The 27,049-nt window shown below is 44.8% G+C and overlaps 2 protein-coding genes across 2 annotated transcripts in view; one reads left to right on the top strand and one right to left on the bottom strand.

Annotated features, from left to right (window-relative positions):
- The window catches only part of CCDC158 (coiled-coil domain containing 158), a gene marked incomplete at both ends in the record, with an annotated part of 60,436 nt that extends 48,236 nt beyond the window's left edge, over window positions 1-12,200 (top strand). Inside the window, 4 exons of the mRNA XM_081333328.1 lie at window positions 2,015-2,074; window positions 4,328-4,525; window positions 9,034-9,135; window positions 12,124-12,200. Coding sequence (XP_081189454.1) covers window positions 2,015-2,074; window positions 4,328-4,525; window positions 9,034-9,135; window positions 12,124-12,200 — 437 coding nt within the window. The remainder of the gene's footprint in view (window positions 1-2,014; window positions 2,075-4,327; window positions 4,526-9,033; window positions 9,136-12,123) is intronic.
- Window positions 12,201-20,556: 8,356 nt separating this feature from the next.
- On the bottom strand, window positions 20,557-27,035 carry STBD1 (starch binding domain 1). The gene is made up of 2 exons (XM_081332802.1): window positions 26,761-27,035; window positions 20,557-21,687 (listed from the first exon to the last, which is right to left on the bottom strand). The coding sequence occupies exons 1-2, from the start codon at window positions 26,939-26,941 to the stop codon at window positions 20,942-20,944; spliced, it is 927 nt and encodes a 308-aa protein (XP_081188928.1). The 5' UTR covers window positions 26,942-27,035; the 3' UTR covers window positions 20,557-20,941.
- Between the last annotated feature and the right edge of the window lie 14 nt (window positions 27,036-27,049).

The following is a 27,049-nucleotide window of genomic DNA, read 5'->3' as shown; positions in this document are numbered from 1 at the left end:
CTTAATAAGTAAAAAGTCATAAAATCGGGCAAGACCCGCTTAGTGACCATCCTGTTTAGCAACAGAAATTCTGGTCCCAATGATGGTCGTAAGTTGAGGACTACCTGTGTGATAACCGCAGGGAGACTTTGATATTGCACAAATAAACTACATTGAAAAAAGGATGGTTAAGCTGAAGAAGTTGGCGGAGACGGTAAAACTGACAGTTTTGACTAAAAACAAAACCTTGACCAATTTTACCTCGACTTGGAAAGCAATGTTGGACTTTTTTTGTGAGAAACTGAGAGAAATGAAATTTTGATTTGGGGATTTGATCGTTAGAATCCATATGGGATTACAGCAATAATGTAGACTCTTGTTAATTTTAGAGGAAGAACTTAATGTAGTTTTTTTTTATTTATATCAGTACCAAAGAAAGTCACAGGTCATTCTACTTCTTCCTCCTTTAACTTGTTCTTTTTCTTTTATCTTGCTTCCTGTCTGATTTTTTTCTCTCTTTTTTGGTTCTCTTTCTTCTTGCCTCTTTTGTTTGCATGCATTTTTTTTTAAATTCAGTAAGCTTAAACGAATAAACATAAATAAACCTGACAGATCACGGCCAAGGATCGCCTCCCCATCTGCCACCAGTTTGTTGGACAATTTGAGACGTGGCTAAACCTGTTGTTCAACATGCGTGTCTATCCTCTCCCATCTCTATGCCATGCAAAGGAGAATAATTGACTGGTGGGTTTTGTCCCACTATTGGCTGATTTTGGCGGAAGGGCAAACAAAGCCGAAGGAATCCACCAATCACTTTCCTTCACTTGTCCTGCTTTAAAACCATAAGAATAGGACCAGAAGTCAGTCTTGTTTCAGAGCAGATTACGGTTTGGCCACTGAGGCAGCCTTTTTTTTATGTCAGCTTCCTTTTCTGCTAACCTACAGACGGGTACAATAGGCTATAATGAAGCCACCACCCAGCTATGTCTTTTCCCAATCACTTCATATAAGACAGTTATGACTACCCAAACCTGTAAACAATATGATGTATTACGTGGTATTTGCATTTTTACCCCCCATCCAGAGACTTTCCTAGCAGCAAAAGCATTGGCAGAAGATCACATGACCCCTGCAGGTGAGGCGCGCTGAAATTTTAACCCGGAATATCAAAATATTGTGATTGGGCCAGATGGAAGAATGTGGCACCTTTTTTTTTTTTGCATTTCTAGCATATTTTTTACGTACTTTTATGGAGTGCCAAACAACTTTGAACATCAATGGCCTATCCAGAATGCGGTTATGGAGACAATTAAAACACGGCCTTCATTTGTCCCGCATTAAGAATGTTGCATTACCAAACTCAGCTAGCACTGATGACGTTACCTAGTCTGGTAATGCAACGTCTGCAAGAAAACCACCAAGCTCAGAGAACACCAAGGACCCCACAGTTCAACCCTGAGCTTCACATACTCTTTTCTAGCACTTACGGATACATCTTACACAGTTTCTAACAGGATAGGAATTTCTCCCACAATGAAAGGAAAGCTTGTTCCAGAAACGTCATTTCCCCCCAAATGCTTCCGTTTTAGAGAAGCATCAATATCCGGGTGAAGAATAACAAAAAACCCCTCTAAAATGCTCCAGCAAGTCTGTTCTATTCTAGAATAGAAAATTCAGAAATCCTTACACACACACACACACACACACACACACACAGAATTACTGGCCGATGTGTCGGAAGCAATGACATCTTCTGCAGTGCATTTAGTGTCTGGTCCCTGCTAGTTAAAGAAAGATTTAGGGAAAGAAAACTGTCTTGGTTAAAGAAGATCATAAGCATGGTTTTCTCAGAAATTGGCTTGGTTTGGTTCATATTTTATACCAAAGAAACTGGACCAGTCCTGGGATTCCATGAATTTCCTTGTTTTTCCCCAAAGGAGGTTCTTTCATTGCTTTGTCCTCATTATCATACATTTATTTCATCAATAGTAAACATTCTTTGATGGCTTTCACAGTGTTCTGTCTCTCGATACAGGGATGCGGCAGTCAGAGACTTACCTTCAGAGAGGACCAGGGTCCAGGAAACATTTAGCAGGTGAGAAGTGATGCTTGGCTTGGTCCTTCAACACGGCAAAGGCATCACCTTGTCATTAAGAGTAGCATTCTAACATGACCATCTGTGGAATGGGCATGTCCAGCTCCGCCGCTTTCCAGACCTTTTTCGAAGAGTCCTTCTAAATCTCCACCGCAAATGTTGAGTATCTGGGTGGCCTTCAGGAGGAGGAAGAGAAACTACTGCCAGTTCCACTGATGGAAGCAAGTCTTGTCTACCAAACTACCTACTTGGATTCTGCTTTAAGACCGTCAGTTTTCTAAGGCAGGGCTTTTCAACCTTTTCACCCATTGTACCACTTTTAGGATACGGCAACCTCCGAGTACCACCAATTGCCTAGCAAGGTGCCAAAAACCTGATGACCCAAAAAAAGGGGAAAAAAGTGATGTACAGCTAGTCCTCGACTTACAACAGTTCACTTAGTGACTGTTTGAATTTACAATGGCACTGAAAAAAGTGCCCCCCAAGCCACAGCCGAGCAAGACACCTACCTGCCCGCCCGGCGGCGCTCTTCCTCCTGTCTGAGGTTTTCATTGTTGTGAGCATTTCTGTTGAGGATTCGCAGTGGGGGGGATGTTTGATTTTTATTCCCCTCCCTCTGCTGGGTGGTTGCAGCAGGATTTGGTCGCTTCAGATGACCCTGGGACACTGTGACCGTCATAAACATGAATCAGTTGCCAAGCTTCTGAATGTAAATCACAAGACCCGGGAGATGCTGCAACATTCCAGCTGATCGGCGCTGCTTCTGGGCTCAGCAGAAGCGCCGGGATCAGCACCGAGCTCCAGTTGGATCCTGGCGCTGAACCTGGCGCTTCCACTGAGCCCTGACAGCCCTGCAGCTCCAGCCGTCTCTCGCTCAGGCTTGTGCGGTGCTGACACCGGTTCACCTCATTCCCCTCCCCCGCTACCACTTTTCTAGGATGGTTGTGTACCACCTGCCAGGTGCCAAAGTACCACAGGTGGTACCCGTACCACTGGTTGAAAAGCCCTCTTCTAAGGGACACATATTTCAGACAGAAAAGATCATTTTATTTTATTTTTTCAACAGAAGTGCCCTTCTCTTTTGCTTAAGCTTAAGGAACCAGGCTAGAATCTAGAAGACCGTGAGTTCTAGCCCCACCTCAGGCGTGAAAGCTGACCGGGTGATTTTGAGACAATCCCAGGGGACTTCTAGTCACTGGGTGACTTTGAGCTAATCACCAGGAGACTGTGAATCCTAGTCCTGCCTTAAGCATGAAAGCCAATTGGGTGACTTTGAGTCTATTACCTGGAGACTGAGCCTTGGTCACCACAGTGTAAAAAAGATGTTGAGATTCTAGAAAGAATGCAGAAAAGAAGAGCAAATATGATTAGGGGACTGGAGGCTAAAAGATATAAAGAATGGTTGCAGGAATTGGGTTTGTCTAGTAGTTAAATGAAAAGAAGACTTGACATGATAGCAGCGTTCAATATCTCAGGGGCTGCCCCATAGAAGAGGCGGTCAACTTATTCTCCAAAGGGCCTAAAGGCAGGACAAGAAGCAACGGATGGAAACTAGTCAAGGAGAGAAGCAACCTAGAACTAAGGAGAAACTTCCTGACAGTTAGAACAACTAACCAGTGGAACAACCTGCCTCCAGAAGTGGTGAATGCTCCAACACTGGAAGTTTTTAAGAAGAGATTGGACAGACATTTGTCTAAAATGGTATAGGGTCTCCTGGCCGAGCAGGGGGTTGGACTAGATGACCTCCAAGGTCCCTTCCAACTCTGTTATTCTGCTCTCTTCTAATGTAAAGTCAGATTCCTGATCTTCTGCGTGACTCTTGAGTAACGGAGAGGCAATTTGCTTTCCTTTTTTCTTTTATTCATAGGGATGCGTTGAACTTACGTACCGCGGATCTTGAAGATCAGGAATCAACTTTCCCTTTTACATCAGGCGGTGAGCTTCTTCTTGGGCATTAAACAAGGGAAGGTCTAAGATGATGAATAATATGAGTGCAGATCCGGCAGGAAAATGTCGATCCTTGAAACCAGAGTTCACACTTACTTAAACAAGATGGTCAGGGAGGGATGGCCGTGCCCGGTTGATCGCGGAGTGTTGTCCCATTCTGCCCTGGGAGATCTGTTTAGTTGAAACTTCTCTTATGGAACTACCACGTCAACATGGGAAATGATGGTTCAGAAAAGGAAGAGGGGAAAAAACTTGGGGTCCCTTGAAGCATTCCCTTTTAACCTGCATTGTCTTTGCTACGTTTAGTGTCCCAAATCTCTACTCGCTATACCTCGTCAAAGAAACCCTCCATAGAGGATCGATACAAAGATAGGTCTCCTGTGCATTCCTTGCTAACTGCTCCTTTGGATGACCTTAAGGCAGCTCCTGTACCTTCCTCGGAACGACGGTCCAGTCTGAAGAACAACAACTCCCCAGAAGCCACAACTGCAACCGCTAGTCGAAGTAAGTGGAAAATGTCTGTGGAGATTTTCAGTCATCCAGGTCGTGGTTGTCCCAAAAATGCTTTTTTCAGGAGGTAACTGGACTTCCTTGTTTTTCTTTGAAGACGTTTCGCTTCTCATCCAAGAAGCTACTTCAGCTTGGACTGGATGGTGGGGAATGGAAGGATTTACAGTATATTCCTTGCAGACAGCTGGTCGTTTGCATTCTTTTAGAGTGGGGGTGTCAAACTACTGGCCCATGGGCCGGAAGCATCATGCCAAAATCACGCCCACTCCAGCTCCGGCAATGGGAAAAAAAGTCACGATACGTCGCGACATGCCACCTGATACGATGAGTTTGACACCCCTGTTTTAGAGAGTCGTTGAGCCCACTTGGAGGTTTACTCTTTTGAAGACAGCAAAGTCCACATTTTGGACAGAGAGGACCGCTGCTTTGAAAGAGGGGGTCAAAGAGGCCATATTTGTCAAAATTGAACATCCCTCCCTCAACAGAGAGGGAAGGATACGACATCATCTAACTCCAGTCTGCAACACAGTCCTTTCAGCAGTTCCAGAAAGTTCCATATCCATTTGCACCACTCAGGTGACCCTGAGGGAACAGCTAAATCTCCAAGTGGCCTCAACGACTCTCTAAAAGAAGGCAAATGACCAGCCGTCTGCAAGGAGTATAAATCTTTCCATTCCCCACCATCCAGTCAGAACTGAAGAAGCTTCTTGGATTGAGAAGAGAAACGTCTTCAAAGACAAAAACCAGAAAGTCCAGTTGCCTTCTGAAAAAGCACCTTTGGGACAAGTAAGTGGAAAGTAATCCTAAAGGATCTTTTGCTTCAGAAGGACACAACCAGCTCTTCCTAGCAAAGCAAACCCTAAGAAAAGTATCCGGAAGCTGCAGTTGGTTCAAAACAGGGCAAACGCTACGTTTTTATGGAAGTCTGGATTTATAACCCGTGCCACCTCACTTGAGGAGGCTGCATTGGCTGCCGATTTGCTTCCGGGTCTAATTCAAGATGCTGGTTGTCACCTTCAAAACCATACATGGCTCGGGGCCAGGTTATTTGAAGGACAGTCCTTTCCCAGTTATATCTACCTGAGCCACCAGATTTGGGAGGTAGGGAATGTTACGGATCCCAAGGAGGTCCATTTTTGTGGGACCAAGAAGAGTCTTCTCTGTGGTGGCTCTTTCCCTGTGGCTCATCAGCCACTTTGACATTCTTTCAAAAGACCCTGAAGACACCTTTTTTTGCCAGCGGGGTTGGGACCCCAGAGTGATATGGAGCCCATCAGGTGGCTGATTTGATTGTTGTGCCCGGGGGGGGATGGGGAATTCTGGGAGTTGAAGTCTACAAGTCTCAAAGCTGCCGCGTTTGAAAAAGATTGGTTTATATACCATGGTATAGTTAGCATGCGTAAGAATTCATCGAGAGAGAAATGAAGAAGCAGTTTTTAGTGCTGTGAATGTGGGGTGTTTTTTTTCCTGTCAGTGGAAACATCCCATTGTGTGTGTTTTTCTTTTCGAACAGGTGTTTCTTTCACCACCTCTACCTGTAAGTATAATTGTATTTTTTTGTTCCCCTCAACTTCCCATTGCATGGCTGTTGATTGATAAGCCTGTTTCTGGCTCTGCCTTCAGGACTGAAAAAAAAACGGGCATTTTTATTTCCTTTCCCGATGCACAGAGATAATGAGGAAATAAGCATTGTGCAGCCCGGGTTGGTACAACACAACAAGTCAAACAAAAGACAGGTAGTCCTCAATTTCTGTTGCTAAGGGAGACAGTTGTCAAGTGAGTTTTGTCCCATTTTACGACCTCTCTTGCCACCGTTGTTCAGCGAATCACTGCAGGTGTTAACAACACGGCTGTTAAGTGAAACTGGCTTCCCCATTGACTTTGCTTGTCAGAAGGTCGCAAAAGGGGGTCACATGACATCAGTTGCCAAGCATCTGAATTTTGATCATGTGACCGCAGGGATGCCGTAAGGGTCATAAGTGTGAAAAACGGGCATGCCACTTTTTTCAGTGCCGTTGTAACTCCGAACGGTCACTAAACAAGCGGTTGTAAGTCCGAGGACTACTACTAATCTACTTTTTTTTTCTTGCCACTAAGTGTAAACTCCTTCTTAAAATTCATCCCTCTTCTCCAATGACAGGGATCCTTTATGGAGAATATGATCTTTTTTTTTTCCTTTCCCCCTCCACAAGCAAAACATTTCAAGGATTTGGGCACAATTATTCCTGAAAGATAAGCGGATATCTTTATTCTGTTACTAAAGATTAGGGATTAGGATAAAAGCTGAAATAAGGAAGAGAAACCGTCGGGCGAGCTGACGGCTAAACTCCACATTTCACATTTATTAGCAATGGGGGTGGGTGGGGGGGACTCTCTTTGCCTCTAGTTGTTTCGGCATGGAATTTATCCATTTCATGATAGGGACTTGCTCCCAGGAAATTTGCACCTGTCCGTTGGCTCCTGTTTCATGCAAATCTGATCCTTGGCGGCTGCCCAGTGTTCCACATGGGTTCAAATGGAAAATATTTTGTTTACCTTCATGTTTTGCTTATGTTCTTTGGTTAAAGAAAAAAAAAACCATGCAAATTTGGGACCGAAGCACACAGGATAAGGAAGCTCCAAGCTACATCACTGACATAGATTGTGTCTACATTAGTGTTTCTCAACCGTGGCAGCTTGAAGATGTGCGGACTTCAGCTCCCAGAATTCCCCAGCCAGCCATGGCTGGCTGGGGAATTCTGGGAGCTGAAGTCCGTACATCTTCAAGCTGCCACGGTTGAGAAACACTGGTCTATATAAAAAGAAGGGCAGATGGGCAGAGACCAACATCACCACGTATGTTGCCTTAAGCTGTTGTGTTTTTTTTCTCTCCCTTAGCTGATAACATGAAGCAGTCTCAGTCCTCAAAGCGGTGGTGTAAATATTCACATATCTTTTTCACGGAAAGAGCAGTGCGTAATAAATAGTCCTCAGTTTACAACCCTTCATTTAGAGACTTTTCAAAATTACGATGGCACTAAAAAAAAGGGGGGGGGGAATTTAGGACTGGTGTTCATGCTTACAGCCATGGTTGCTTTCCCAGGGTTAAAATTCAGGAGCTTGGCAACCCACATGTATTTATGAGGGTGGAAGCCAAGCAAAGTCAACGGCAGGGGGGAGGAGCTGGATTCACTTTATGACCATGCGATTCACTTGATGACAACCGTGGCAAAAAGGTCATAAAACTGAGTACAACACAACAGTTGTGGTCGTAAGTCGAGGGCTACTTGGATTTCACAGTTCTTGCTGGTAAGGACAGCCCAGGTTGTCCTTCATTTAGAATGGAATGGAATGGAATGGAATGGAATGGAATAGAATGGAATGGAACTGGAATTGGAATTGGAATTGGAACGGAACAGAATGGAACAGAAATTGGATTGGAAGAGGAGGGGAGGGGAGGGGAGGGGAGGAGAGGAGAGGAGAGGAGAGGAGAGGAGAGGAGAAGAGAAGAAAAGAGAAGAGAAGAGAAGAGAAGAGAAGAGAAGAGAAGAGAAGAGAAGAGAAGAGAAGAGAAGAGAAGAGAAGAGAAGAGAAGAGAATAATAGAATGGAATCAAATAGAATGGAATGGAACTGGAATGGAACAGAACAGAACAGAACAGGAATTGGATTGGAACGGAACAGAATGGAGCAGAATAGAACAGAATAGTGGAATGGAATGGAATGGAATGGAATGGAATGGAATGGAATAGAATAGAATAGAATAGAATAGAATAGAATAGAATAGAATAGAATAGAATAGAATAGAATAGAATAGAATAGATTCACTTAACACCTGTAGTGATTCACTTAATACTTACTCCTTAACTAAAGTTCACAACAACTTTGGTAAAAAAAGGTAGCAAAATCAGGTGTGGCTCACTTAACAACTGCCTTGTTTAGCAGTGGAAATTCTGACCCCTACTGTGGTCATAAGTTGAGGATTACGAATTAACTTTGTTTCTATGGGTAGTAACCTGAGCTGCTCTGCCAGTCCCAGCAATCTAGTTGGGCTCTGAAAAAACCAGGACTTGGTCAGTGTTAATGTAATGTTGTGTAGATCAACACAACTACAACTGTTCAGCTGACTTGTGCTTTTGCCTTCACCGCTGGCAGTCCTGACTGTGGATGTGGGTGATTTTTATATCTCTTGACAGTTTACATCAAGGGTCCCCAACCTGTGGGCCATGACCCACCAGTGGGCAGTGGGGGGTTTGCAGCCAGGCCACGGAAATGGCCGGTGAGCGCATGCACAGCGCCACTTGCGCAAGCAGCGGGCGAGAGCACACGCGTGCTCCCTTTAAAATGAGCGGCAGGCACTCGTGCACACCGCTCACGCAAATGGAGCTGTTCTCACACTTCTGCTTGCTGTCCACTTATGTGGAATCATCTCCCTTCTCCCCCCCTCCCCCATCTCCCCACCGGTCCACGAAGATGGAATCGTTGGGCAGCACTGGTTTACGTGACTGGCTATTTTGTCCCTAGCGATTCAGGTGGGGGAATCCAGTGGAAGTGCTCGCAGGAAATTGCAGAACAAGATGGAGAATCTACAAAACCTTATGGAAACAATGCAGTTAAACAACCAAGGTGGGAGAAATTTGTTTGCTTCGTCCTTGCACATTTACGATGTTGTAAAGTCCTTTTGGTTTATTTTTTTGTTGATGAGGTTTTTTTAAAATTCATTTTTTCCAGACCTAGAGTAGTAATTTTTCTACCAACGTGCTGTCTGACTTTACACGCTAATGCATATTTAATTCCTAATCCTTTCTTCTTTCCTCCAGCCAACGGTAAAATAAGTCCCCGGTTTGATAATAGTCCATTTCTTCTTTTTTCTTTCAGTCTCATAGCCAATCTGTCCATCTCTGCGCAGTCTAGTATTTTTTTTTTTAATTATTTTTTCATCTGATGGCATTCCTTCACTTTTCCAGTGTTGCGCAAATATAATTCTTGCCGCTCTTGTGCATTTTGGTACTATGACGCAGGAAATCGCCTTGAGGATTTCTTAAAACAAGTTGATTGGCTTTGTGAGGCAAAGGAAATTGAAACCGTCCACTTTCTGAAGAATTTCCTTTTACAACACTTTCACTAGACACAACTGCCCTAGGCAAGGCTGGCCTTAACTAATACAGGTAGTCCTTGGCTTACAAGCCTTCATTTAGTGACTGAACTTACAACGGTTCTGAAAAAAAGCTGACCTATGCCCATTTGTCACACTTACAACTGTACTTACTAGCTACACTCACAATCGTTGCCGCGTTCCCATGGTCACCTGGTCAAAATTCAGACGCTTGGCAACTGGTTATTTACGACGGTTGCAGTGTCCCAGGATCGTGTGATCCCCTTTCGCGACCTTCTGGCAAACGGAGTCAATGGGGACACCAGATTGCCTTAACAGCTGCGTTACCAACTTAACAACTGCAGTGATTTGTTTAACAGCTGTGGCAACAAAAGTCATAAAATGAAGCGAAGTTTAATTAAACAGTCTCGCCTAGCAAGAGAAATTTTGGGCTAACTTGTGGTCATATGTCAAGGACTACCTGTATCCATTCACATAGCACCATTAGCATCCAGGGTGCTTTTACAGTACAAAAGAGCTTCAAGCCAGCTCCTAAAATTGCTATCCTCTGATAAGAAGGATCACTGTGGCACCTGTCTGTCGTGACAAAAGTCCACCTTTGAAATGGATTTATATATTAAGGTAAAGTTTCCCCCGCACATGCGTGCTAGTCATTTCCAACTCTAGGGGCCGGTGCTCATCTCCGTTTCAAAGCCGAAGAGCCAGCGCTTGTCCGAGGACGTCTCCGTGGTCATGTGGCTGGCATGACTAGACGCCAAAGGCGCACGGAACGCTGTTACCTTCCCACCGTAGTGGTCCCTATTTTTCTACTTGCATTTTTACCTGCTTTCGAACTGCTAGGTTGGCAGAAGCTGGGATGAGTAACAGGCGCTCACTCTGTTACGCGGCGCTCGGGATTCGACCCGCCAAACTGCCAACCTTCTGATCGACAAGCTCAGCGTCCTAACCCACTGAGCCACCGCGTCCCTATTTATATATTACAAGTCCCTTTTTTTGCCATTTCTCTCATTGGACATAAAGCATCTTAACGCCTAACACAGCTATCAAAACATCATTATATCACATGGTAAAATACAACCAACAGTTCTGGTATTACAATCATAAAAGCCAGGTGCCGGGTGTGCTCAAGTGCCTCTAATCCAGGGGTGTCAAACTCAATTTTATTGAGGGCCGCATCAGCATTGCGGTTGCCCTCAAGGGGCCGGGTCGGTATGGCCAGGGTGGGCGTGGCCTACTGGGTGGGCATGGCCAGCTCTACATTGTTCGCATCAAGGGTGCCTATGGGGGCCTGGGCAGGAGTGGGACAGATCTGAGGGTCTCTGGCAGAAGGAGGGTCTCTGGGCCAGGGCCAAGTCAGTGGGGGCCGTTCCCTCACTGTTTCCAGGATGGCTTCGCGGGCCACATGAAACCACTTTGCGGGCCGGATTTGGCCCCCAGGCCTTGTGTTTGACATGTCTGCTCTAAGCATTACGGCTTGAGTCCTCTGTTGCTTCCTGAATAAAGCATATTTCTAAAAGCTTCCTGAATGTTAAAGGTTGGTAGGTAGCTCTTACACCTGGTAGGAGGAGGCTCTAGATGACAGGACATTCTGCAGAGGGTGGTTACCTACAAGTCTTTTCCTATTGCCCCTCATGAGGAGTAGGGAAAAATTTATTTTTATTTATTTATTTGTATCCCAGCTTTACTATTTTTACAAAATAACTCAGGCTGGTGAACATAACTAATAGTTGTTCCTCCACCTATTTTCCCAACAACAACGGAAATGAGTAGGGCTGAGAGAGAGAGAGACTGGCCCAAAGTCACCCAGCCAGCTTTCATGCCTACGGTGGGACTAGAACTCACCATCTCCTGGTGATTGGCCCAAAGTCACCCAGCCGGCTTTCATGCCTAAGGTGGGACTAGAACTCACCATCTCCTGGTGATTGGCCCAAAGTCACCCAGCCGGGTTTCATGCCTATGGCGGGACTAGAACTCACCGTCTCCTGGTGATTGGCTCAAAGTCACCCAGCCGGCTTTCATGCCTATGGCGGGACTAGAACTCACCGTCTCCTGGTGATTGACTCAAAGTCACCCAGCTGGCTTTCATGCCTAAGGCGGGACTAGAACTCACCATCTCCTGGTGATTGGCCCAAAGTCACCGAGCTGGTTTTCATGCCTAAAGCGGGATTAGAACTCACCGTCTCCTGGTGATTGGCTCAAAGTCACCCAGCTGGCTTTCATGCCTACGGTGGGACTGGAACTCACAGTCTCTTGGTGATTGGCCCAAAGTGACCCAGCTGGTTTTCATGCCTATGGTGGGACTGGTACTCATGGTCTCCTGGTTTGTAGCCAACACCAGAACCATTTTTTACAAAACCTATGTTCACCGCCCTGAGTCCTTCGGGAGAAGGGCGGTATACAAATTAAATTATTAAATTAAATTAAATTAAAAGAGAGACGACATTTGTTTTACAGACATTATGTGGTGTTAACAGCCCTTTCCTTTATGCTATTTCCAGCAATGTCCAGCATGATGAGATGCCAGGAAAAGAAAATAGAGCAAGCCAAGGAAAAAGAGAAGAAGCTCTCCAAATGAATATATGGGTGCATTTATTTATTTTTAATCCCCCAAAGAGGTATCCAGATTGCCTCTCGCCAAATGGAACGTTTTTAAGCCTCCTGTTCTTGTTAATAGTAAAAGTTGACATAGTTTTGTAATCTGTCTTTTGCTTTAGAAAAAAAAAAACAACGACGACGACCGAGACTATTAGCGTCTCCGTGACTTGGAAAGGGCCACAAGCCCTGAGGTAATTCATCCCGTGCTATTGTGCACTTGTATTATTTTAGGAACTTCCAATTTGGCTCAAAATGCATCAGCTCTGGAAGGCAGGAGCTGATCAGCTGGCCAGATTCAAGCAGACGCCGTGATCCAGTTTAGCAGAATGCCATGCCTGGGTGAAGAGCACATACTCTGGATTGTCGTTCTATCCCGGTGGATTTGCGGTATCACGAGTTGCCATTCAGGAAAGCAAAACAGCACCCGGAGCCAGACACAACCATTATAGTGCTAATGAGGTAATGGCACAGCTGTTTTCTTTGCTGTGGTGCAACTCACTCTCTACGTCAGGGGTCTTCAAACGTGGCCCTTTGATGACTTGTGGACTTCAACTCCCAGAATTCCTCAGCCAGGCACGTGTGCCTGGCTGAGGAATTCTGGGAGTTGAAGTCCACAAGTCATCAAAGGGCCAAGTTGGAAGACCCCTTCTCTTCGTAGACTCAACAGGAGCTGGCCCAACTCTGCAGTCCTAGCGTTACATTAAAACAGAGGGATATTTTCCAAATCACATGAAGTGATAGTACCGCTTGAGCTTGCACTGGGTGAGGCCACATTTGGAATATTGTGTCCAATTCTGCTCACAATATGCTAGAAAGAGTGCAGAGAAGAGCAACGAAGATGATTAGGGGACTGGAGGCTAAAGCATAATGAAGAACCATGGCCAGAATGTCTAGTCCAGGGGTCTGCAACCTTGACAACTTTAAAACTTGTGGACTTCAGCTCCCAGAATTCCTCAGCCAGAATTCTGGGAGTTGAAGTCCACAAGTCTTAAAGTTGTCAAGGTTGCAGACCTGTGGTCTAGTCTTAACAAAGACACGATAGCTGTATTCCAATATTTGAGGGGCTGCCACAGAGAAGAGGAGGTCAACCTATTCTCCAAAGGACCAGAAGGCAGGACAAGAAGCAATGGATGGAAACTAACCAAGCAACCTAGAACTAACTGCCTGTGAGAACAATCAGCCAGTGGAACGGCTTGGCCTCCAGAAGTTGAGGGTGCTCCAACACTGGAAGTTGTATAAGATGAGGTTGGACAGCCATTTGTCCAGACTGGTATAGAGTCTCCTGCTAGAGCAAGGGGTTGGACTGGAAGACCTGCTGATTGGACCAGATCTGGTGATCACATGAGGGCAGATCCAATTTGATTCTGTGCCAGGGATCGCCAAACTTGGCAACTTTAAGACTCGCGGACTTCAACTCCCAGAATTCCTCAGCCAGCCAGAGCAGATGGGTTCGGCCTTGACAACTTTAAGACTTGTGGTCTTCAACTCCCAGAATTCCTCAGCCAGCATGGGGATTCTGGGAGTTGAAGTCCACAGGTCTTAAAGTTGCCAAGGTTGGATACCTCTGTCCTACTCGGTGGTCTACTACTCATCTGAGAGGTTTAAACAACTGTTCCATGATACCAACCCTATCATCCCAATGATAACATGATTTTTTCCTATAATGAATCACACCATGTCTTCACCTAGCCAGATTCCTGTTCCATGTGGAAATAGATCTCACAGTTTTGAGTTTCTCAACTTGGTTATTAAACCTTATGTGTGTCCTTGTGTATATACAGTAGTTCGCTCTCTCTCTCTCTCTCCGTCCGTCCATCCATCCATCCATCCATCCTGCTAGGATGTAAACATCTAGCTATGTTGGTTGATCTCAAAAAGTTACGCAAGTTTGGATCAGGTTAATCCTCAACTTACGACAACTGAGCCTCAAATTTCTGTCGCTAAGTGAGACATCTGTTAAGTGACTTTTGCCCCATTTTATGAGCTTTTTTGCCATATTTATTAAGTGAGTCCCTACAGTCGTTAAGTAAGTAACATGGTTGTTAAGTGAATCTGCCTTTCCCTTTGACTTTGCTTGTCAGAAGGTCGTAAAACGTGATCATATGACCCCGGGATACTGCAACCGTCATAAATATGAGTCAGTCAGTTGCCAAGTATCTGAATTCTGATCACGTGTCCCTGGGGAGGCTGCAACGCTTGTTAAATATAGCTGGCTGGCTGAGGAATTCTGGGAGTTGGAGTCCACAAGTCTTAAAGGTTGGCAGGTTTGGAGACCCCTGCTCTGCGCTATTGCAGGAATAACATAGAATTGCAGGGAAGAAAGGCAAGGAATTGGTGACTCTCCAGACACTGGACTTGGAGAATTAGCAGATGAGAGGACTGGAAAACATCTAAGCTGCCGGTTCCTTAGTTCTGCTTGGGAAAATTCTTCCTTGCTTCACCCATCAAGTTTACATTTGATCTGGTTTTTCCTCTCCGTTGTGAAATAGCTCTTTGCTATACATAGGCACGCTCAGTTCTTATGCAGACTTTGGACTCTTAGTTAGCTTACTCAGTGATTTTATAAACCTCACCTAAGTAAACAGTGCCCCTTTTCAGATGATTAGGAGGCCAGGGCCTCACCTGTTAACTCAATCCCAGTATTCATCCCAGTCTCCTTTGAAATAATTACGGTCACCTAAGCGAAAGTTTTCAATTCAGTACTCTCTCTCTCTCCCCCCCCCCCATTTTTATGATCAGCTTGTCGTGCACAAGCAGACGTAACGAAAGCCCAAGCCGTCTGTTTAAACATCAGTGCAGGAACCTTGGCTTGTTCATCGTCTTCAGCAGTTTAAAAATAAATCCAAAAATGATAAGCACGCCTGCGATATTATATGCCTGCCTCTCCTGCACACATCTATCTCTGCTGGGTTGTATGTGTGTGCTTGGAAAAGTGCATCCGGTTTTGGTCGCCACGCTATAAAAAAGATGTTGGGACTCTAGAAAGAGTGCAGAGAAGAGCAACAAGATTGATGAGGAGACTGGAGGCTAAAACAGGTGAGGAATTGCAGGAATTGGCTATGTCCAGTTTAATGAAAAGAAGGAACACTATAGCAGTGTTCCAATATTTGGGGATCTACCACAAAGAAGAGGGGGGGGTGTCAAGCTATTCTCCAAATTACCTGAAGGCAGGACAAGAAGCAACGGATGGAAACTCATCAAGGAGAGAAACAACCTAGAACTAAGGAGAAATTTTCTGACTGTTAGAACAATTAACCAGTGGAACAACCTGCCTCCAGAAGCTGTGAATGCTCCAACACGGGAAGTTTTTAAGAGGAGATTGGACAACCATTTGTCTAAAATGGTATAGGGTTTCCTGCCTGAGCAGGGGGTTGGACTAGATGACCTCCAAGGTCCCTTCCAACTCTTGTTATTGTGCTTAAAATGTTCAGTATCCCCCTTTTGCAATAGTGGAACCTTCTGTATCCTAAGCATTAATTAATCACTTGGTAAGATGAAAGCAGAGTTAATAACAATTTAAAACGGCAAATGTTTGAAAGCAAGCTACGGCATGCCCGAACTGAAAGTCTCAGGGCCGTAACAGCTTGCCCAAGCCTATTTTATTCCAGTCCTCCTGCAAAATGATTGGATGCGGAATCAAAATAGGATCAGATTTAAACGAGTGCAGTTTCAGAAGATATCCCGTACCTCCATCCGTTTTGGGAGCTACAACCCGGTTAACCATCATGAAACTGAATTAAGCACGGCTATTGGAATTTCCGATGACTCATACGGAAAAATAGGCCATCCAGATTGGAAAGGCTGTCAGCATGGATCTGATTATAATATCTCTCTAAGCGATTTAAGCATTCTTCATATGTTGCAGACAGATGTTTAACGGCAAGGGCTGTGTTATTTTAGGGATGGAAGAGGGAGATGAGAAGGACTTCTGCCAATCAAACTCAGATTCTGAGCTGTCTGGCCCAGACTGAGGGGTTTTAATTTTTATTGGGTTTTAGTTTTAAATTTCGGGGACTTTAATTAATTGTTTTAACTGATTTTAATTTTTGTATGTTATGCTTTTAATTTTCCCTGTAAACCGCCCTGAGTCCTGAATAGGGCGGTATATAAATTTAATATAAATAAATAAATAAATAATTCTCTCTTGCAGATGTCTATTTTATCCGTACAAGCAGTCCCCGATTTACAAACGTTCATTTAGCGACCGTTTGAAGTTACAACGGCACTGAAAAGTGATTTATGACCTTTTTTCACACTTATGACTGTTGCGGCATCCCCCGTGGTCACGTGATCAAAATTCAGACACTTGGCCACTGGTTCATATTTATGACGGTTGCAGAGTCACGGTCCCCTTTTGCATCCTTCCAACAAGCAAAGTCAATAGAGAAGCCAGATTCACTTAACAACCATGTTACTGACTTAACACCTGTAGTGATTTACTTAACAACTGTGGCAACAAAGGTCATATAGGAGCTGTGACTAGAGGGGCCTTCGCCCAGGTTCGTCTGGTGCGCCAGTTGCGACCCTATCTGGACCTGGATGCCTTGCGTACAGTCACTCATGCACTTGTGACCTCTTGTTTAGACTACTGCAATGCTCTCTACATGGGGCTGCCCTTGAGGACCACTCAGAAGCTTCAGCTGGTACAGAATGCAGCCGCGCGAGTTCTTTTGGGGGGTCTCCCGATACTCCCATGTTACACCTCTGCTCCGTGAGCTGCATTGGCTTCCAGCTACCTTCCGGGTGAGATTCAAGGTGCTGGTAATGACATATAAAGCCCTACATGGCATGGGTCCGGATTACCTACGGGAGCACCTACTGCCGGCGTCAACTTCCCTCCGTCCTGTACGCTCCCACAGAGAGGGCCTCCTCAGGGTACCACCGGTCAGAGAATGTCGACTGGTGACCCCCAGGGGGAGAGCGTTCTCGGTGGGCGCACCAGTCCTTTGGAACCGCTTACCGGCTCAACTACGGATGGCCCCCGACCTTCGCTCCTTCCGGCGTGATCTAAAAACTTATCTATTCGAACAAGCCGGCCTGGTCTGATGGGTTTGGGGTTTTAACATTGTTTTTAACTAACTTACTACATTGGGCACAATCATTTAAATCTTGTATCCTGTATTCTTATTTTTATTGCCCTGTACACTGCCCTGAGTCCTTCGAGAGAAGGGCGGCATATAAATCAAATAAATAAATAAATAAATAAATAAATAAATAAATAAATAAATAAATAAATAAATAAATAAATAAATAATAAATAAATAAAGTGGGGCAAACCTCACTTGACTGCTGTCTCACAACCCTCTCATTTAGCAATGGAAATGCTGGCCTCAATTTTCGGCTGTAAATCAAGGACTACCTGTATTTTATCATTCCGTATAAAGAAAATATACACCCTATACAGGTGGTCCTTGACTTAACAGTTCATTTAGCGACCGTTCAAAGTTACAAGAGCACTGAATGAAGTGGCTTATGACCATTTTTCACAGTTACCACCTTTGCAGCATCCCCATGGCCGCATGATTAAAATTCAGACGCTTGGTTCATATATATGACGGTTGCAGCGTCCCGGGGTCGTGTGATCCCCTTTTGCGACCTTCCGACAAGCAAAGTCGATGGGGAAGCCACATGCATTTAACAACTGGGTTACCAACTTAACAACTTCAGTGTTTCACTTAACAACTGTGGCAAGAAATGTCGTAAAATGGGGCAAAATTCACTTAACGAACGTCTCACTGAGCAGCAGAAATTTTGGGCTCAATTGTGGCCTTAAGTCAAGGACTTAAGATTGTTGGGGGCAATTAAGCTGACTTTGTAATAATGCCGCTTGGGGTGTGTGTGAAAGCCCTAATAAGCAGGCATATACATAGAATGAAGGCTACTGCTAAGCTTGTAAGCCGCCCTGAGTCTTCGGAGAAGGGCGGGATATAAATGGAATTAAAATAAAAAAATAAATAAAAAATAAAATACTTCCTGTAATATACTCTACCGCCCCCCCCCCACACCCAATGCTAAAAAGAGTCCATTTGCTTTCCAACAGACAAATCTTCTAGCTGTAAGAGAAAGCAGACACTCCTGCTACCTTCCTGTTTGTAAGGGAAGCCTCCTGGTTAAAGAATCTCACACACACACACACACACACACACACACACAGAGAGAGACAGACAGAGGGACCTTGTTCAAACTAGTCCAGGGATCCTTGACCTCACTCACGGTTGACCAGGCTGGCTCCCTGCATTAGATTTAATCATTGGTTGAATGAGAATCAAAGCAGTTGGAAGTAGTATTGCACGCTAACAATATAGTATTCGTGCTTTTCTGAGCACTCTTATCCCATTTTGAGGGAGGTTTTGTTGGAAATGCAACCGCCGGGGTGGGGGGGAAATGCTTGGTTATCACTGGCACTTTATTAATAAGCGTAACAGAAAAAAAACAATCGGCTGCCCTTTTGCTGATCAGCTTTGTTTTACAGAATGACACGGCGCATTTCAAGATCTGTTTATATATAGGTAGTCCCTTGACTTACGACCACAGCTAAGCCCAAAATTTCACAAGGCAGTCGTGAGACAGCTGTTGAAGCACCCCAGGGCAGGGCAAGGAACAAGCGATGGAAACTCATCAAGCAGAGAAGCAACCTAGAACTAAGGAGAAATTTCCTGACAGTTAGAACAATTAATCAGTGGAACGACTTGCCTCCAGAAGTTGTGAATGCTCTAACACTGGAAGTTTTTAAGAAGAGACCGCACGGCCATTTGTCTGAAATGGTATAGGGTTTCCTGCCTGAGCAGGGGGTTGGACAAGATGACCTCCAAGGTGCCTTCCAACTTAATTCTAACGTAATATTCTGGGTCTTTATGATTGTTGGACATAAAATAATAAGAAGCTTCGTGGAATGCAGAAAGGCAACAAAGAAGAGATAACATTAAGAAAAGCTAAGTAATATTTTAGAGAAAAACGGAACTATGCAGTGTTAATAACTGCCAAACTGGATTTGGTTTATTGCTTAAATCAGCTAATCAGGAATTTCAAGTAAGGCCTAGTTTAGAGTTCGGCAATTGTATTTTTTATTATTATTATTTTTTTTTCAAAAAATTAGCAATTTCAGGGAAGTGATTTCAATCACTCGGTTCCCATTTATGTCAGTTCACACAAGTACGATCGCACAACTACTAAGCACATCAAGAGCATTTTAGTTTTCTTCCAAAATGCAAGTCAATACATTCAGGATCAATTTAACTTTTTTTACTTACAAAGGGAAAAAAGCCTCCTTCAGTTCAATATATCTGGGACAGGGCATGGATACATTATAATTATTAACTGTAAACTAACATACCTGTACAGGTAACTGCATTAGCCACGTTATTTTTAGAAACTCAGTGTTTATTTTTTTAAAAATACATCCAGGTTAACTTTATTTGAAGTCTATTAATTTAGCCTAATCATCCTCTTAAGGGACGCGGTGGCTCAGTGGGTTAGGACGCTGAGCTTGTCGATCAGAAGGTCGGCAGTTTGGCGGGTCGAATCCCGAGCGCCGCGTAACAGAGTGAGCACCTGTTACTCGTCCCAGCTTCTGCCAACCTAGCAGTTCGAAAGCACGTAAAAATGCAAGTAGAAAAATAGGGACCACTACGGTGGGAAGGTAACAGCGTTTTGTGCGCCTTTGGTGTCTAGTCATGCCGGCCACATGACCACGGAGACGTCCTCGGACAAGCGCTGGCTCTTCGGCTTTGAAACGGAGATGAGCACCGGCCCCTAGAGTCGGAAATGACTAGCACACATGTGCGGGGGAACCTTTACCTTTACCTTTTAATCATCCTCTTAACCCTTTTCAGTAAGAAAACCAGGTTTCATAGTCATGAAAGATAGTATTAAAACGGTGAGAGTTTAATTTTCTGCCTCTTTTATACAGGCGCTAATGTACTTTAATAACACCACACCTAAAACTGTGTTGGGTGCAGGACAGAACTGGCAAAGGACAATTTTCCGAGATCAAGTGAGTTGCGGATATATGTGCCCTCCAGCAATGCTGAGAGAGCGCGTCTTCCAGACAGAATAAATCAAGACACCCCTTTTTAAGCACCCAAAATATAAAGGCCAGCCATCTTCTACGTCGAAAGTTGAGGCTGTGTGTTAACTTATTCTACTGCACCAAAATGAGTTGGAAATCAATGCTTTTTTTTCTTTTCCCCCTTTCCCTACACTCTTTTGTCTTCCCCTTTCCCTCCCTTACTTTCCCATTATCTTCATTTTTCTTTGTGTTTTTGTAGTATATAGTTTGATATGCTAAAATATTTGAATTCCAATAAAAGGCTTTACAGGGAAATATATACATATATATGTAGAAAGGCCAGCCATCATTGTAAAAGTCCATCTTTATTGCTTTCTGATGCAGTCATAATAAACTAAGAATATTTTAAAAGAGTTACAGAGCAGTTGAACCATCCCTTAAGTTCAGCGTCCCTGATTCACACACCTGTCTCTTCACACAATATAATGTCAACCCTGAGAGTTGAAAATGTTTTTATTTTGAAACATTGCCCACTAAGTAGCTAATTTGTTTGCTGTTAGAGAGTTGTTGGCTTGATTTCATTTGAAGAACATGTTCCTATCTTAAAGCCTAGCAGAAGAAAGACTGGCTATGAGGCAGTCCTAGTAAACACACAGCAAGGAGATGCACACACTAAGGTCAGTAAGTAAAGTCAGAGAAATATACTCCTACGTTCAATGATACCCCCAGGACTTATGGGCCACCTGATCTTCATGTTCAGTTACTAGCATTCGGTTGCCACATTCTTCCCATCGCACAACCTTGCCACTTTCCAGTAAGACGAACTTCCATTCAACGCTGGCATCAAACGGTAGAACCACAGAGTCTGACCAGAAGCCATCTTTGTCACACCTGAGGGGTATAAAATGGCGCCACTGGCCTAGACACTCGTGGTCACCTGTGATCGCGATCTGCTGGGCTTCCGAATGAGTGATGTAGTGGACACGGAAGACCACATGGACAGTCTGAGGCAGGGGAGTTACCGCCGCGATTCTCTTCACTTGTTCCAAGTCCTTGTTGCCAGCGTCATCTGCACGAGGTTTCCTGGTGGCCTCAGCTTCTTCACGATCCAGAGTTTCTGGACCCAGGTCTTGGTTGAATTTCTCCTCAGGCTTATCACCAGACTTGTCTCCTTCGGCTAAAATCCTCTCATCACGCGGTTCCATTTTGTGGCTTTGGGGTGGCTTGGAGGCTCTGTTCGGGTGATTGGTTGCTTCGCTCCTTAGATATTCTGAATAGTTCACGAACGGGATTACAGGATCTTTGACCACTGGGTCTATTTCAGGAGGCTGTATGAAGCCGTCAGGGATGTGGCGACCTCCTGGGGGTGCAACATGGTTCTCTAGTGGCTCCTGTGGGCTGGACACACAAGCTGCTTTTGTTTCCGAAAGGACACAGTCACTGGTTCTCTGCGACGGTTCTAAACAGAAAGGATATATCGTTAGCCTCAGTTCTACATTCCTTGTACGTGTCCTTTTGTGCACCACGCCACGAAATCTTTAAAGCAAGGAAAACGTCCTTACTGATGATTTAATCCCACGCAAACTGTACTTTTTCTCCTGACATGGAACTCCTCAATACAGATTTGGCTTTTGTGCTCAGTGGCAACAGGGATCGGCAAGAATTTCGTGTCTAGCAGCAAAATCCACAACGGGTTCCCCCCGACACCTGATTTTCAGAACCTTTTGCTCTTTTTTTAAATAATCTGTATAATATAAATGCTAGCGTGAATCCCAAAGGTCCTTTTTCCAAAAGGCAACTGGACCTCCTTGGTTTTCTCTTTGAAAACATGTTGCTTCTCATCCAAGAAGCTTCTTCGCTTCATTGAAGAAGCTCCTTGGATGAGAAGCAAAATATTTTCAAAGGAAAAAGATCAAGAAAGTCCAACTGCCTTTTGGAAAAAGTATCTTTGGGATAACCATGACCTGGATGATTGAGACTCTCCATAGACAGCTAGTAGTAGTAGTAGTAGTAGTAGTAGTAGTAGTAGTAGTAGTAGTAGTAGTAACAACAACAACAACAGAATAGATGAGAAAGAACTGGAGAAGATAACAAAATACAAAGACCTACAAATAGAAATAGAAAGACTGTGGCAAAGGCAAGCAAGGGTACTACCAATAGTAATAGGCGCCTTGGGTGCAATCCCAAAACAACTGGAGCACCGCTTGGACGCCATCATCGGCATTGACAAATTCGCCATTAGTCCATTGCAAAAAGCAGCCTTACTAGGAACTGCTTCCATCCTGCGACGATATCTGTAATACCATCCAACATCCACATCTGCCTATCCCAGGTCCTTGGTAAGGACTCGACAGGTAGACAAAAATGCCAAATCCAGTCTGAAAATGTGGCTAACTGTGCGAATAATAATAATAATAATAATAATAATAATAATAATAATAATAATAATAATATAATATAATAATAATAATATAATAATAATATAATAATATAATAATAATAATAATAATAATAATAATAATAATAATAATAATAATAATAATAATAATAATAATAATATAAAGCTAGAATTATAAGCTTGAATGAAAGTGCTTAGGAATTGTTTCTAGGTAAGATACTTCTTGACTGCACATTAGTGAGTAAGCAATAGAAATTTCAACGCTATTTCCTGGGCATGAGTGAAACTGTAAGATGAACACCAGACCAGCACACAGAAGGAAAGCTGCAAAAATAGTCTAGCAAATGCCACCAGCCCTTGCAAAGGGCGGATATAGTTCCACACCCTCCTTTCCCGACTGTTCCTGTCCCAGTAAGATGCCAATCTGTACTCCAAGCCAGCTGGCAAAGGAGAAGCTATTGTGATGTTAAGGCTTCACCACAGCTGAAATGCCAAGAAATTGTGGACTGTTGCTTAATTAGAGTTTCTTTCCTTTCACCAATCTGCTCCAAATATTAGCCACAACAAAAAAAATATACAAGCAATCCATTCTCAAGCAACTACAGTTAGTCCTCTACTTACAACAGTTCGCTTAGTGGCCGAAGTTACAACAGCACTGAAAAAGGTGACTTATGACCATTTTTCACACTTTTGACCATTGCAGCCTCAACCGCGGTCACGTGATCGAAATTCAGACACTCGGCACCTGCATATGTCAGAGTTGCAGTGTCCTTGGGTCACGTGGTCCCCTTTTGCGACCTTCTGACAAGCAAACTCAATGGGGAAGCCAGATTCACTTAACAACTGTGTTACTAACTTAACAGCTGCAGTGATTCACTTAACAACCGTGGCAAGAAACTGGGTCAAAACCCATGTAACCAATGTCTCAGCAACAACAATTTTGGGCTCAACTTTTGTCATAAATCAGAGACTCTCTGTAATTAATTATACTAAATGTACTATCTTTAGCGAACAGTTATTTTCCACATTTATTTTCCAGTTGGGAGCTTTTCCCCTGCGTTTATTTATTTTTAACTTTGCAGTAAGGGTTTTCTCCCATTATAGTCTTGAAACTGATTGATTGGGGCTCTGTTAAATGTTAAGAGCAAAGGCTCTCTTTGGCTCTGCAATGAATAAGCATAACGGCTAGCAGGGCGCTGGCACAAGGGAGCTAAAAATAGCTGAAGGCCAGTTTGCATGGCCTGTCCATATATTCGGCAAACAGAGGCCCAAATGCCAAGGATTCCCGTGGGGCCTGCAGAACTGATGGCAGCCTGTGCACTGCGATCCACAGAAAGGTCGCACAATCTAAGACGATACTTTGCATAGTTGCCCTTCTAATAGCTATAAGAATCCTGCCGAGGCGCCGTTGAATAGGCTGGCCAAAGGTATTTTAGCTGCCTGATTCAGGGCCAGCAGCCCCCATCCAATCTTCTTTTATTACCAAGAGCATGCAGCATCTCAGGCTCCAAAACGGGTGTCCAAGCTTGGCCGCTTTAAGACCTGTGGACTTCAATTCCCAGAATTCCCCAGCCATGGAATTCTGGGAGTTGAAGTCCACAGGTCTGAAAATGTTTGCCAAGCTTGCTGTAAAAAGCACAAACCATCTACCTGCAACTTCTCTCACTCTTTCCCACGCCAATTTTCTACAAATTGCCAGCCTGCAGGCAACGTTGTGAAGGTTCCCACAAGCACGTAGGCAATATTATCCTCAGCCGAGAACTGATGGGTTCGGGTGGCCCCCTCCGAAAAAGGTACTTTTAGAAGGAAGAGTTTTGAAGGAGTAGAGGAGGGTGCAAGGAGAAATACAGTAGGAGCCTGCAAGCTTGCACAACAGGAGGTTGTGTAGTTCACGAATGGGGGCAATGCAAGGCCTGGATGAGCCAACAGGCGTCTGGATGGAGTCCCACAGCGATTATTAAGGGCAGCCTCCCCCTTCATCTCCTGTAGCAGCAACTCTTATGAAATATATTGAGGAACTAACTTTACAGAAGTTATTTTGCCTTTTGAAGCTGCACCGATTTTATGACCAGCAGAGATTTCGGCAGACCCTCTCCCCCATGTCTCACCCCATCCCACCCCCACCCCACCCCTCAATACAGAAGTTTAAAACGTTTCCGGGTTTAATAGCTCATTCTGGCTGCATTCACACAACCCACTGGGGGAATCGAATTCTCCCCTTGCATTTTTTTTCCCCTGACCATCATATTTGGCACCAAATACCAAACGGGCCGGCCTTGCGTCACATTCCACCATATCCCCACCCCACGGTTAGCACTAATATTTCTGGCACTGATGGCGTTACCGAGTTTGGGTATTGGAACGTCTGCAAGCAAGGGAGCCCAGAGAGCATCCAGGACTCCTCACTAATATGTCAAGCAGGGCTTTCGCCTGACCTGTTTGAGGTGGTGGTGGTGGGGGCAAATCGTGTGAAAGTGGCATGTCCATGGGGATGCTGCAACTGTTATGTGAAAATCCATCCATCTCTATCCATCTATGTCTTATCCAGCTCTATCTATCTATCTATCTATCTATCTATCTATCTATCTATCTATCTATCTATCTATCTATCTATCTATCTATCTATCTATCTATCTATCTATCTATCTATCTATCTTTTTCTTTCTTTCTTTCTTTCTTTCTTTCTTTCTTTCTTTCTTTCTTTCTTTCTTTCTTTCTTTCTTTCTTTCTTTCTTTCTTTCTTTCTTTCTTTCTTTCTTTCTTTCTTTCTTTTGTATTTCTTGTTTTAAATACCCTGTAAACCGCTCTGAGTCCTTCGGGAAAGGGCGGTATATAAATCCAATTAAATAAATAAATAAAAGAGAGGGGGTTCCCACTAGCACTCAATTGGGGAGGGGGGGTGTTTCAGGACCAAATTGTCCTGGTCAGAGCGAGAAGGGAGCAGGAATAAAGGCAGAAAGAGACGCCGGAGACCGACCCAAAGACGCCTGCGGGGCGCGCGCCCCTCTCCAGAGCGCCCGAGGCGCGTAAAAGCGCGGGCGGTTTCTGAGGCGAAGCCGCTTCTTGAGGCGCTGAAACCTCGCTGGAGGTTTCCAAAAATAGGCCGGACCATCATTTGACAACCCCCCCACCCCACCCGAGCAAGAGGGTTGGGCAAGACGACCTCCGAGGTCCCTTCCAGCTCTCGGACTCTGCGCTCTGCCCCAGAAGAAGCGGGCCGGCAGAAGGGGAAAGGACTCAAGCGGGGCGGGGGGGGGGGAGGGAAGGAAGATGGAACCAAGTTAGATGGAAGGAAGGAAGGAAAAGAAAGGAAGGAAGCAACATAAGGAGAGAAAGGAAGGAAGATGGAAAGAAGGAAGCAAGATAAGGAGGGGGGGGAAGGAAGATGGAACCAAGTTGGAGGGAAGGAAGGAAAAGGAGGGAAGGAGGGAAGCAAGATAAGGGAGGGAAAGAAGGAAGGAAGGAAGATGGAAGGAAGCAAGAGAAGGAAGGAAGGAAAAAGATATAAAGAAAGAGGGAGGCAGGGAGAGAGGGAAAGAAGGAAGGAAGATTGAAGGAAGCGAGGAAGGAAGGAAGGAAAAAGATATGAAGAAAGAGAGGGAGGTAGGGAGGGAAAGAAGGAAGGAAGGAAAAAGATATGAAGAAAGAGAGGGAGGCAGGGAGGGAAAGAAGGAAGGAAGGAAGATTGAAGGAAGGAAGCGAGGAAGGAAGGAAGGAAGGAAGGAAGGAAGGAAGGAAGGAAGGAAGGAAGGAAGGAAGGAAGGAAGGAAGGAAGGAAGGAAAAAGATGAAGAAAGAGGGAGGCAGGGAGGGAAAGAAGGAAGGAAGGAAGATAAAAGGAAGGAAGGAAGAGAAGAAAGGAAAGAAAAAGATACGAAGCAAGAGAGGGAGGGAGGGAAGGAAGGAAGGAAGGAAGGAAGGAAGGAAGGAAGGAAGGAAGGAAGGAAGGAAGGAAGGAAGGAAGGAAGGAAAAAGATGAAGAAAGAGGGAGGCAGGGAGGGAAAGAAGGAAGGAAGGAAGATAAAAGGAAGGAAGGAAGAGAAGAAAGGAAAGAAAAAGATACGAAGCAAGAGAGGGAGGGAAGGAAGGAAGGAAGGAAGGAAAGAAGGAAGGAAGGAAGGAGGGTGGACGGTACCTTGGGCTCCGCGCGTGTCCCCCTTGGGCTCCTCCGCCGCTTCCCGCCCCCCCTCGCCGCCGCCGCGGCCGCCCCCGAACCACAGCCAGCTCATGAAGGCGGCTGCCACCGCCGCCAGCAAGGCCTGCCACAGCCCGGCCAGGAGCCCGCCGTCCTCGCCCTCCACCCCGAGCCACGCCATGGCCGTCGGAGCAGGAGCGGGAGCAGCAACCGGCGCTCGGGGCGCTGCGCGGAGCCCGAGCGAAGCAGGGCCGCGCCCTCCCGCCCAGGAGCCTTATATGGGCGGCGG

The sequence above is a fragment of the Vipera berus genome (assembly GCF_964194415.1).
Source record: "Vipera berus genome assembly, chromosome: 7".
In the NCBI taxonomy this organism is placed as follows: domain Eukaryota; kingdom Metazoa; phylum Chordata; class Lepidosauria; order Squamata; family Viperidae; genus Vipera; species Vipera berus.
Note: the sequence above shows the minus strand (reverse complement) of the source record. Positions and strands in the feature narration are given on the sequence as shown.

Bases quoted from the DNA above. Each gene is read 5' to 3' on its own strand.
- STBD1 (XM_081332802.1), bottom strand. From the start codon at position 26,941: ATGGCGTGGCTCGGGGTGGAGGGCGAGGACGGCGGGCTCCTGGCCGGG. The intron at 21,688-26,760 runs GTACCGTCCACC...CTTTCTGTTTAG, and splicing joins GGACACGCGCGGAGCCCAAG to AACCGTCGCAGAGAACCAGT.